Genomic DNA, 12,597 nt, shown 5'->3' on the forward strand with positions numbered 1-12,597 from the left:
GATATCAACAGCAGCACAGGCTGAAAATGACATATAGATGAGATATTAATACAAACATTTAGCTGGATTTCCCATTGATAAGGGATTTTAGTTTCAGACTAGTATGGGTGAGGGAGAGGTTACTATATTGCAATTATTATATCATAAAGTGTGCATAGTATATGCACAAGTACAATATTGTCGCTAAGAATTATATGACTGCATTTGGCGGCAAGATTTAAATTGAAATATGCTGCCATCTAGTGCATAACATAGTCGGAGAAGAAAATGTAACCGCTGGTTCGATGTAACCTTTCTCTACGTAGAGTCATCACGTTACTCTTTGACTGTTCTAAACTCTCGAGGCGCACGCGTTCGTCCATACAAATCAAGGCAATATAAGTGATGCGGAAAATATTTGGGAAAACAACCGGTCCAAAGTTTTCCCGTTTCCATGACAAAACGTCATCAACATACGACGAACAGCAAACGTATGGCGCGGATCTGAAACTGTCTTTATCAGTTTGATAACGCAGTACTGTAAACGTCAATGTTGCGAAAAGTTAACATCTTAGAGTTTTGTTTGCAGTGATGACACAATCAGTAGTTGTTCAAGGTGAGTGTGCTCCTGTTGCAGAGTGAACTGTAGCTGACTTCCTTGTTGTTACGTGTCTATTGTCTTGTTTTCGTTGCATATATGGGAGCTATCTTACCATTAAGCATTTAGAGACTCTTCAAATTTGATTGGCAAGTGGCAACTCTACGCCTACAAGGTGGCCATAGTCATAGTCATGGCAGGCAATGTTAATTATTGGTTGGTTGCTATTTGCAACCTCATGCCACTGTGATCTAGTGTGAGTGTAATATAATGTTCATGATATGTGCTCCTCAGTTGGACAATGTGGTAACCAGGTTGGCTGCAGGTTTTGGGATCTTGCCTTGCGGGAACATGCCTATGTCAATAAAGTAGGTAAAAAATAATTATTGTCACTTAGTCTATGTGAGTCAACATGTCATTTTGATCTGCTATACAGTACTAAAGTTTGTGTATGTGACAGGCTGAGAAGGGAAATTTAAAAAATCCCTATTAAGGGAAATTAATAGTAGGTTTTGCTGTGTATGAGATCACAAACAGCAGCATTATGGTGATCAAAAACAATCAATTGAATGGTCAGGAAATGTGTTATATTGTTTTAGTTCACTTCCATGTACATATTGTCATTTGATTATGAAGTGCAAAACCATGTTGAGTATGCTGTTTGGCAATGAAGTCTAGAAGCCACCTGTTGTGTGAAATGGCACAGGAAGTTGGGTTTCCAGTCCACATGTTTATCACCTCATCTAGAGAATCTCTAACATTCCTTTATTTTTTTCCGAAATCCAGAAAGGAATATATGATGAGGCTCTGAGCAGCTTCTTTCGGAATGTTGACTCAAGGTAATTCCATGCCACTCCTGATTTGATCCGTACAACCCAGCTTGTACATGTTCCTTGACATGTGCCTACTAAATCAACCAAATAGAGTCACTTTTAACAACCGTTTCCCTGTGTGTATTCCCAGGCGAAGTGACGGGGGAGCCTGTGACATCACCGGAGGAAAGATCAGATCCCTGAAGGCCAGGGTAAAATTTTGGTGTTGATTTATTGCTTTGCGAGATGATGGTGTGTGTGTGTGTGTGTGTGTGTGTGTGTGTGTGTGTGTGTGTGTGTGTGTGTGTGTGTGTGTGTGTGTGTGTGTGTGTGTGTGTGTGTGTGTGTGTGTGTGTGTGTGTGTGTGCTTCACACCCTCTCACAAGAGCAATGCCTTTTCTACAGGCGGTCTTGGTGGATATGGAGGAGGGCGTGGTTAATGAGATCCTACAGGGGCCTTTGAGAGAAGTGTTTGACAGCACTCAGTTTATCACTGACGTCTCTGGGTCAGGCAACAACTGGTGAGATACTGCTTGCCCCCGGATGCCATCTCACCTGCCCATATGGCCACACACAACATGATGCTTATGAAACTCATTTTTTTCTCTTTCTCTATGAACATGCCATTTTTCTTTCTATTTCTGGTAGTATTCCATTACTGCAGGTGTACCAGAAGGTTTTTTAAGCCCGGACACCTGGCCTGATGCATGTGAAAGCTAGTGGTGGATGATGCTTGTCTAAGAGAAGTAATTACAGTACAACCCTGGCTTTCCTCGCCCTGAAGTCATTGTAAAAATAGGACCTCTGTCTGAAATTACATAGGCCTATATGTCTCTCTAATATAACAGTCAAGACACTGGGAGGGGCCATTTTCAGGGAACATAGTAAATAGCTCACCATGACATTTTCCTGGAATTTTACGCACTGCTTATAGTACATCAGTAAGAGTGTACTGGAGCCATACCTACTGTAATCACAGTGTTGCTTCAGTCTTGTGTTTTTACCACTCTAGCTTTGAAAAGGATCTTGGGTGAATTCATGTTTAAGGAGATGTGCCTCCGCTCCATTCCTCTTCAGGGCAGTGGGACACATGACATATGGTTCAGCATACAGAGAGCAGATAGTGGACAAACTGCGGAAGGCTGCAGAGCATTGTGACTGTCTACAGTGCTTCTTCCTAATTCACTCAATGGGTGGAGGTAAGGATCAGTGTGTCTCATCCTAACTATTCAATTAAAGGTGGACTCTTTTATAGATGGATATTGTTCTGACCATAGAAATGGAATTAAATCTCTGGTTATGGCAGGCCCTTAGTGCTATCAGTCATTTCAGTGGAAGGTTGTGGACGGCCATGATGTGTTGTTGTGCTCCATGCTGTGATTGTCAGGGACTGGTTCAGGCCTGGGCACCCGTATGCTGAACCTTCTGGAGGAGGAGTTCCCACAGGTCTGCCGTATCGTCACTTCAGTCTACCCCTCAGCTGAGGATGATGTCATCACCTCCCCCTACAACAGTGTCCTGGCCATGCGAGAACTCACTGAGCACGCCGACTGTGTTCTACCTGTGGAGAACCAGGTCTGTGAGCTTGAGTGTCAGAATCCTTGAGTTAGTGCGGTGGCCGTACCTCAAGATTTCTTTGAATTATTGTGAGGTATGACAGGCTAAACAGTTTGCTTCTTCTTTGTTTTTGTGATTTATTCATTTATTTTTTAAACCCTCCCTCAAGTCGTTGGTGGACATCGTGAACAAGATCAGGCATATGGCCCACAGTGCAAAGCCAGGCTCTGTCATTAAGAGAGACAGCACCCTCATCTCAGGCAAAGGTGGGGTCAGTGGAGCAGAGAAGCCCTTTGATGCCATGAACAACATCGTGGCCAACCTGCTGCTCAATCTCACCAGGTACAGTAGCTACTGGAGACAGGCTACCAGCCTTTATTCACCCTCACAGAGCCCTGGAGGTGTCCTCACAGAGCCCTGGAGGTGTCCTCTCCCACTCAATTTACTGTCACTGTAAAAACAAATCTGTTTTTGACCAGATCAAAGGCCATTAAACTAGGAATAATACAGGAGCTGCAATAGAATAACAAATGCCCCCACCCACCACCAACAGCGACGTAATTGCACAGTACAATCCTGGCATGTTTAAAGGGGGTTATTCATGCCAATAAAGAGGAGGACTGAAGTAATTGCATTTGTGTGTTCTTTTTTTATCCAAACATGATTCTTTGATTGATGTTTAAAACAGTTATTTCTTTCTTCTCTGCGGCAGCTCTGCTCGTTTTGAGGGATCACTCAACATGGACTTGAACGAGATCGCCATGAACCTAGTTCCCTTTCCTCGACTGCACTACCTGGTGCCCAGCCTCACCCCCCTCTACACCCTGTCTGATGTCAACATCCCTACTAGAAGGTCTGGTCTGCTGTTGCCTGCAGCTATTTTTACCCCTGTTTGTTTGGACTTCCCGGGAACTCTATTACATTTTCACCTCCCTTCTGTACAAGTGCTCTTTGTTGACCGTCGCAAATGGCAACACTCTTTCATACCATGCTGCTCTTTTCACAGATTTACAGAGAGTGAAGGTGACAGAGATAGCTTGACATACCGCGCTCTTTAAATCATGATTAATCATGCTGTTTCAAAGTACATTTACATGTACACTTATGGCATTTAGCAGACGCCTTTATCCAAAGCGACTTACAACAAATACATTTATCTAAGTAAGTGAATCATCTATCCAGCAATCATAAGAAAAAGTAATCTATGCTAAGACCAGGGGCTATTGGCAGACAATGCTTTTAATAAATGTAATTACAGGAGAGAAACCTGTACAGGGGGGTGTTGGGGATGGCAGTATTATCTCTGGGTGAACTAGGGAAACATGTGAGCAGCACACAGTTTGTCCTTTTCACACATTTCATAGTATCATTTATCATTAGAATGAAACTGGATCATGTCTAGGCATGTACATGTACAGTGTGCTGTAACATTACAGTGGAGTACAGTAGTGTGGTTAGAAAGTGCTGCTCTGTGTGTGTGTGTGTGTGTGTGTGTGTATGTGTGTTTTTGTGTGTGTATTTGTGTTGTTCTGAGCTATGCTCTCCCTGTCTCTTGTCTGTCTTCAATGGTTCAGGCTGGATCAGATGTTCACGGATGCCTTCAGTAAGGACCACCAGCTGATCCGGGCCGACCCCAAGCACAGCCTCTACCTGGCCTGTGCCCTCATGGTCCGGGGCAACGTGCAGGTGTCTGACCTCCGCAGGAACATCGACAGGTGAGAGAACAGAGACCCAGAGCGCCATCCTCCCACATCATTCCCTAGCTGTCATACAGTAAAAGCAGGCTACAGAAGGCTGCCAGTTCACCCACACTCATAGGCCCAGAGATGACCTTCCCAGGCGCTCTCTCCAATAGTGTTCCCATTCAACGCTCTGTGTTTATGCTAAACCGAGGCCCTTTATTCATGACTGCCCCATTCAGCTCCCGCTCTCCCTCCCCTCTCCCTGTAGAACTTTTTCATGTGGCATGTTTTCAAGAGAAACAGAAACAGGAGCAGGTATGAGAGCACATACCTGTGTGAGACCATGATGTACATTAGGGGGAGATGTTCCCCCGAGTAAAGTACCCTCGTGGCACGCTTAGTAAATGGACATGGATTCCAACAATATTTTGCACCTATGTTGTTTAATTTACATATATTTATGATTTGAACCCTGGATGAACCGGCTGCTATCTTATGCCTAGTATGTAGGCAGATTAGTCATAAACCCCTGGTTTAGTCTCGCTCTTTCCTACTTCCAGGCTGAGGCCCACGCTGCCCTTTGTCTCATGGAACCAGGAAGGCTGGAAGACAAGTCTGTGTTCAGTGCCCCCTGTGGGACACTCCCACTCCCTCCTGGCACTGGCCAACAACACCTGTGTGAAGCCCACCTTCACCGCGCTCAGAGACCGCTTCACCAAGCTCTACAGGAAGAAGGTAAACAGCACTGGTTACATCAGCATGAACTTCAGCCACAACAAATCTTCAACTAACCAAAGGCTTTTGAACAAAACAGTCAATGTCCAGTGTTTTTGATATCAGTCTTCAAGGCAAGCATACAGTACAGTATAGTACTGACTTCATGGATTACATTTTTTGCAGGCTCACTTGCATCACTACCTGCACGTCGAGGGTATGGAGCAAGGCTGTTTCACGGAAGCTATCTCCTCCCTCAACTCCTTGATAGAGGAATACAGTCAGCTGGATGCCACCAAGAACAGACTGATGCCCGATGCACCCAGACTCACCATTGCTACATGAAGGTCCTCTGTGTTAACATTCTGTACACATAGTGGAATGTGTGTGTGTGTGTGTGTGTGTGTGTGTGTGTGTGTGTGTGTGTGTGTGTGTGTGTGTGCGGTGCAGTGCAGTGCGTGCTTCCTTGATTGTGTGTGTGTGTACTGTATGCGTTTTTTCTATATTTTTGATACTTGTACATAAAGAGAAATATTCTTAGTCCTTCAGTGTAAATAACCATGAATTGCCTGTTAGATACTATTGATGCCATACAACAGAAGATGTAGTCATCAATGCAGGACCAAATAAAGAATACTGTGCTGTACTAACAAAACATTTTAAATAATTTTATTTTTATTTTTTTATTAAGTATGCATGACAGTGGTGGCAATGTATTGTAGTTTAGTGGAGGATGTTGTGAATTGCCAGGTAGGAATGCTGATTGTTATCCTGCCCGTTGCAGTGTGAGGGTTGATAAAGGAAATCTGTAACTACAGCTGCAGAAAAGAGTAAGTTGGAGAGCCAAGAGGACTTAGTGAATCAGTCACAGACATGACTTGACTATCAATGGCTCACTAGATTATGAAGATGCTGTAAGATTTTGCATGAGTTGACCCAGAACAAGATTGTTGTTTACTCTCTTTTGCCACCACTGGACCTCCTGATACAACTATAAAACATCAAACAACAGTTATCAGAGTTCCTATATATAGCCTCCACAATCCATGTTAGATAACTATGTGTCCTGAACTGATACCATATTGTGGTCACTTACAGTACATTGTACGATTTTCCTTCCTATTTATTGTCAAGCAATCTACCCAGCCCTAGTTGTCTCTCTCCATTCATACTTCATGAGTTGAGGTTCCATGGGTTTTCATTTTCCATTAAAAAGCCCTTCAGCGTTATAGCCATAGAACACAGGCACTGTCCAGGAGAACTTCATGACCGAACCATGACCAGGGTTCAGTCCAACCTACCACCACCACTCAGTCAGAGACGGGAGGACGCGGCAGTTTGGCCAGGCCTGTGTTAGTGCCTGTGGGCATGGATGGTGCTCTCTCTGAGGTAGAAAGGTGGCTGGCGAGGCCTAGAGGAAGCGCAGCTCTGAGAACATGTCCCCCGGGTCGTTGCACTTCTTCTGGCACACGCAGGAAGTTATCCATTGCATTTTCCAGCGCGTGTTGGAGCCGCCCTTGCAGCTGAAGTCGACGGTCACCATGCTGGACTTGTTGGGGACGCAGCAGCGCTTGTCAGTGCAGCTGCCGCAGTAGGTGGGCTTGAACTTCTTGGTGCTAGTGCAGCCAGACAGGGTCAGCTTCTCCGCTTTCTTCGCCTGGAACTTGGGCCGACACGTCTTTCCTCTGGCCATCTAGACACAAAAAGGGGATATACTGTATTTAGATCCAGTATTTCATCAACAGAATGCAGATCGTTATAATTGACTTAGAATCATGTAAACTAGAAAACGTGTCTTTTTGGAGCATGTGCGTTGTCTATGTGCTGTAGCCTATGTGTAGATAGAATAATGCTCTCCTTTTGTTTGGCATGTACAGTACAGTACATTAAATCCAAGGCCATTCTAATGTTTACAACCAGACATCATGTCGTGGGATGACGTGGGCATAGAGGGCATTTCTTTAGCGTTACGATCATCACTGTCTGGACTAGAGCACTGTCAACACCTAGAGAGACCCTGGCTGGTGGTCACCTTCAATTTCTTCACAGCACTCTTCTCGCACGGCCGCAGCAGGCAGAGGCGGCGGTCCTTCCTCATCTCACACTTGCTGTTGTCGTTGTTGACTCTGACAGAGATTCCCAGGCCACAGGTCTTGGAGCAGGGGCTCCAGGGCGTGGTCTGGATCAGGCAGTTCTTCTTCCAGACTAAGGGAGGATCCCTGTAAGCTTTCAGTATTACAGTTAAAGGGTATTGTGTGAACACCCTGACCGCAGACAGAATGCCATGCCACAGAGCACATGCTGTTAGTGAACTGAGAGCCCTTTGCTGTTAGTGAACTGAAAGTCCTTGATCATCTCCTAGCCCTCTACAGATGATTGGATCCACAGTCAGAGATAAATTATCTTTAGGCACGCCAAGATGGTTTCAATTACCTCATTGTACAGTGTGAATCTCAGTCAACCCCATGGATGTGTAATCATACAGACGTGCTCTCTCTAGGCACCAGTGATTGAAGTCATGGACGAAGGCAGGACGTTTCTGGTTTTGCAAGCCAAGCAAAGCGAAATTTACTCAAATACATCAAAGCATACTGAAAGAGGCCTTTGGTGCTTTTGATGAAAAATGAGCAGTGCTCTCTCTATGGGCTTTTATAACTGGGACCATCCACCCTTCTCCTCCGCATGGCTGACCACAGTCAGCCCCGCTCTTTGCGCTCCCCGCCAAAGTAATCAAATGCCCGCTCCCTCTTTTTCCATCCAGCTTAGTTTGACAGCAATTAGCATTCCGAGGCCAGACAAGCTGGCGATTCTCGCCCCTGGTTTTCTCTGCAAACACACACCTGGCATGGCCCTGTAAGTTGTATCCTGCTGATGCTTCTTTGGGTGCTGGGCACCGCGGAGGCCGGCTGGCACTGGCCCGTTGCCCCTCAGAGGGGCGGGGCCTAGGAGACCAGCGGGCTTCTGGATGAAAGCGGGAGTGCAGCCGATGGCCCCAGCGATGCATGTACACTTGTACATGGGGCTGGGTTGGAAGGCCTGGCCATTCTCGTAGTGGGCCCCATTCAGGTCACACCCCACTGCCATCATGTCTAGGAGAATGGGAGGGGAGAAATGAAAAACACCTCAGTGCTCTGTTTACTGCCTAGGCTATGGAGAACATTGCTTGCAGCATTTTTCTGATATTAGTTTGTCTGTCTCCCGTGGTTGGCCTAGGATTGCTTGCCTCAATGAGAATGTGAGTGACCTTACTAATGGTCTGCTTTGATGATCAAAGAACCAGAGAAAATGAGTTCTTCAGTGCTATTGATCTCCAGGTTTATGCAAATCCTGAGTGAGTAGCGTGGAATTGCAGGATTGGCCGGTGGTTGTTGTTTTTTTCCCTATGCACACAGCACATGCTCTTTTGATTAGCTAGTGTGTGCACAATCTGGACGTCAGTTACAGATGTCTTTGAGGACAAGTCATCGATTATTTAGCCTTTTAATCTAGTTGGAACTGTATTGATTGCTCATGTCTTACTGTATATATTCACTGATCACTCACAGGCACATACTCCGACCTCATATCGTGGCTTGTCGGTGGAGTAGTCACAGTACATGCTCTTGTGTGGGTCGCAGGTGTCCCTCTCGTTGCATAACTCGCCGATCTGCCGGGCACAGCTCTTGCAGCAGCCGCAGCCATCCAGCACAGAGCTCACCCCCGGGGCACACTGGGGCTTGGCACGACACTTACAGGGCCAATGACAGAAGGGCTTCCTCTCACCCACTGCCCTGCCGCCCTGCGGAGCCAGCAGCTGCCCATGGTTCTGAGCCCTGCACAGAGACTATAAAGACAGAGGACATTGTCCTTGGTGGGTTATTGGAGTAGAGAGCATTGTTATAAGGGGAATTGGGATAGGCCCTTTTAGAGACCAGACTAGGCTCCTATAGTTAATGATGTATGACAGGGATGAAGGTTACTCAAAGGTTAGAGAGCCTCGGAGGTTTAGCATCAGATCCAGCTCCTATCTTAAGTGAATCAGTAAATGAATTGGACATGCATGAAGGTAATGTTAGTGATGTGTTGTGGCTTATAATGTCAAAATGTTTCCATTTTAAACTTTTAGACTTAATCCCTGGAGGGCATGTTGTAAATGATTCATTGTTCATTGTCCTTCCTTAGCCTTTAGCTTATTTACTGCTGTGCATGTTCTGAAAGATAACTTCACTATGAAGTGACTTCACTATGGTCAGTGAGTGGCTTTACTCCCTAAGGCAAACATTGTTGTATACTTGAGTAATATAATTAAATAGGGTACATGCAGTAATATGACTGTTCCCTGTCAGATGTATTTTTACCACTGAAGTAATAGAAGGTTAGCGAACACAGAGTACATCAAAACAACTCTAGCCTAATAACTGTACAATTCAACCTAGCCCTTAGATGTAAACAAGAGAGAGTAGAGTAGGTATTTTGTACAGTATGTGCATAGTGTGCTGTTCAGTTTAACTGTGTGGAAATAATTCCTTGAAACAAAAATACAACTATCTATCATGATCTATCATGATGATTCTAGTCCAGCAAATGAAAATGTAGCACAACTGTGTTATGAACTAGGCCAGTTCAGTGGAAGAAGAGACTTTGTATGGTCTAATGCCCACTCACTATGATGCAATCTCTGTGTGCTGTCAGTTGTGTGTGTCCATACTGTAGTGAGGGCTAGTGCCTCTGTCTCTTCCCCGCTTCCCAGGGTCACTGAAGGTTATGCCAAAAATCTGAAGCCTTTCTGCCAGGTTTACAGAATGAGCTCATTTCGTGGTGTGAAAACAGATCTACATTCTGAAACCTTTGAAAAACACAGTCCACAAACTTTGCCTCCTTGGCCAGGAAGTACTCTCTTTAAAATGTGATTTTAAAAAGGAAGCCTTTTTTCCCTCTGCTTATTTCATTGGTACTGTACACCACTCTACAAGCCTGACATTTGTTTACAGGTATTCTTGAATCCATTAACAACAATCCTTCAATCAATTTGTGGTTGAAAATAATATAATATAAGTCCAAGAAAATATTTTCCCAAGAAAGAACCTTTTCAGGTGCAACATACGGTAATGTACAGTAAGGCATATAACCTCTGTCCAACTGATGCCATATGCTGACAGCAACCTAGCCTCTCTTTCTATGGCATGTTATCAACACCCAGGTTCTCCATAAAAGGCAGGTGTTGAGTGTCATATCAAGTGCTGTCCTATCAGGAAAGGAGGAGACACAGCTCATCTGTAATTGTGAGGCAAGAGAGAAAAGGAAGCGGCTTCTCTTACCTGTTGAGCTAGAATGACCAGGAGGGAACAGCAGAGTAGAGATAGCATCTTTTAAGTATTCAGGCTTGTGTGAGCTCTGAGAGCCCGAGAAAATGAGAGTAGGAGGGAGAGAGGGAGGGGAATGGGAAAGAGAGCAAGGGGGAAGAGAGATCGAGAGAGCTGACCTGGTGGAGAGGGGCACAAAGCTCCCCTCTGTCTCCTCTCCAAACACACCTTTCCGTGGCTTACTGATCCAAAGGAGAAATATTTCTCTTCATAACTGCCTGGTCCGGCTGCTCCTCGAGAGTCCTGCCTCCATGTTTATTCTTAGTCTGCAGTCCTATCACCCAACACAAGCACATTCATATTAGACGTATCTGTTTTTGATTCTCAAAATTACGAATGGTTCTTTCTATAAACCATCTAGCTACCTCCCAATACTCCCACATTTCATATTTGCTTACATTACATCCATACATTAAAGTGAGACCTTATGTGAACTAATTTAATTCAAAAGTAATCATCTCCACTCGTGTACAAGTGTATAGGTTTTTTGTCTTAATGTAGCGTTACATAGTAGGCATGTCCTTGTTTTGGTCGACCTGGATATATTTGAGTTCACATTCCTTCAGTGTTGACACTGGGTAAAGAGGTCCCTCTCACAGCCAGTACCTCCATCCCCTAAAAGCCTGGGCTGCTCCATGGACCATTCAGCTACACGTAAATACCCTGCCTGCCATATCATAGGCGCAATATTTGACAGGGCCATAAATCTAATCTAAGATCTAAGATCGTACACAAAGCTGCGGTTGTTTAATCTCAGTGCATGTAACTGCCGTAGGTATTGCCACATCAACTGTAACTAACACCGAAAAGTACGTCAGTGACAGACATTTCACATTGTTGCCCCTACCTGTGTAGTAACAGTTGAATTACTCTTCGAACAACATTATAGTTAAAACAAAAACACCATTCTATTAACATGTGGTTATGCAATTTCTGGTACATGTGTGGTATTTGTAGTGGACCATTTTGTGTTATTACACAGTGGAATAAGTGGAATAAGAAACCGCCTTATTCTACTAACACAAAAAGCTCAACTCCATTATTTTGCTATAAGAAAGCAAGTACTTGTGTACTTTGTAACACACCATTAATACTGTGTTGTTACTAGAGTCTGAGGAATGACAGTTACAACACAGGGATATGGGCGACATAAATAAGGGTCAAGGCATGCTGTGTTGAGATTAAAGACTGAGGCAGGAGAGCACACTTAGGGAGTATGTGTCAACTAAGCACTGTACCCCAAACGCCCACATTCAAGCCCTAGAGGTGCTAATGCAATACCAAGCCCTCCTGTACCCCACCTCCCCTTCTCTGAACAATCGTGAGAATACTATCCAACTCATCATGAGCCATCATGCTACATTAATGTTGGTACAGTACTTAATTGAATGGTAATGTGATGTTGTTGTACTGTATGTTGACAACCACCAAGGGTCCACTTGATGTGTACATTTTTGGCAGTGTTAGGTACAGTAACACTTCAATGGCAGAGTGCCGGGGGGATCTTAAACTGAAAGAACTGCAGAGCAGATGAAAGGGAGGCTGAGTGAGGAGATTAGCTGACAGTCAGGGCTCCATGTATCGAATGGCAGTCTGACTTTAAACCCAAATTGAACTTAAGAGCCTTACACAAGCGGCTCCACGTGTCCCCTCCTTCTGCCGCTGAGCTTACACAAGGAGGGAGTCTATGGACAGGATGCTGTGACGGAGGTGCTTATAGACTGGGGTCACACAGAAATGCCTCTATGAGTTTCTTAATGAAGTGACGGAAAGGCCAATGGCATCCTGCTGCCTACTGCACGCGCACACACACACACACACACACACACACACACACACACACACACACACACACACACAAACATGGACACTACACACATTGCTGGTCTGAAACAGCCATAATGTACTTGTTC

The 12,597-nt window shown here is 44.8% G+C and overlaps 2 protein-coding genes across 2 annotated transcripts; one reads left to right on the plus strand and one right to left on the minus strand.

The window, feature by feature from the left end:
• Positions 1-483: 483 nt before the first annotated feature.
• Positions 484-5,978, plus strand: tube1 (tubulin, epsilon 1). The gene is made up of 12 exons (XM_083688687.1): positions 484-595; positions 872-945; positions 1,364-1,416; positions 1,541-1,601; positions 1,795-1,910; positions 2,467-2,588; positions 2,777-2,964; positions 3,116-3,288; positions 3,659-3,799; positions 4,521-4,661; positions 5,189-5,363; positions 5,529-5,978. The coding sequence occupies exons 1-12, from the start codon at positions 571-573 to the stop codon at positions 5,685-5,687; spliced, it is 1,428 nt and encodes a 475-aa protein (XP_083544813.1). The 5' UTR covers positions 484-570; the 3' UTR covers positions 5,688-5,978.
• An 11-nt stretch (positions 5,979-5,989) lies between these two features.
• On the minus strand, positions 5,990-11,296 carry ccn6 (cellular communication network factor 6; the record flags this gene model as incomplete). The annotated part of the gene is made up of 6 exons (XM_083688833.1): positions 5,990-7,035; positions 7,375-7,568; positions 8,183-8,431; positions 8,886-9,165; positions 10,853-10,927; positions 11,291-11,296. The coding sequence occupies 6 exons, from the start codon at positions 11,294-11,296 to the stop codon at positions 6,754-6,756; spliced, it is 1,086 nt and encodes a 361-aa protein (XP_083544959.1). The 3' UTR covers positions 5,990-6,753.
• Positions 11,297-12,597: the final 1,301 nt, after the last annotated feature.

The sequence above is a fragment of the Argentina silus genome, assembly GCF_951799395.1.
Source record: "Argentina silus genome assembly, chromosome: 17".
Taxonomy (NCBI): Eukaryota; Metazoa; Chordata; class Actinopteri; order Argentiniformes; family Argentinidae; genus Argentina; species Argentina silus.

Bases quoted from the DNA above. Each gene is read 5' to 3' on its own strand.
- tube1 (XM_083688687.1), top strand. From the start codon at position 571: ATGACACAATCAGTAGTTGTTCAAG. The intron at 946-1,363 runs GTAGGTAAAAAA...TCCGAAATCCAG, and splicing joins AACATGCCTATGTCAATAAA to AAAGGAATATATGATGAGGC. The intron at 3,800-4,520 runs GTCTGGTCTGCT...TCAATGGTTCAG, and splicing joins GTCAACATCCCTACTAGAAG to GCTGGATCAGATGTTCACGG.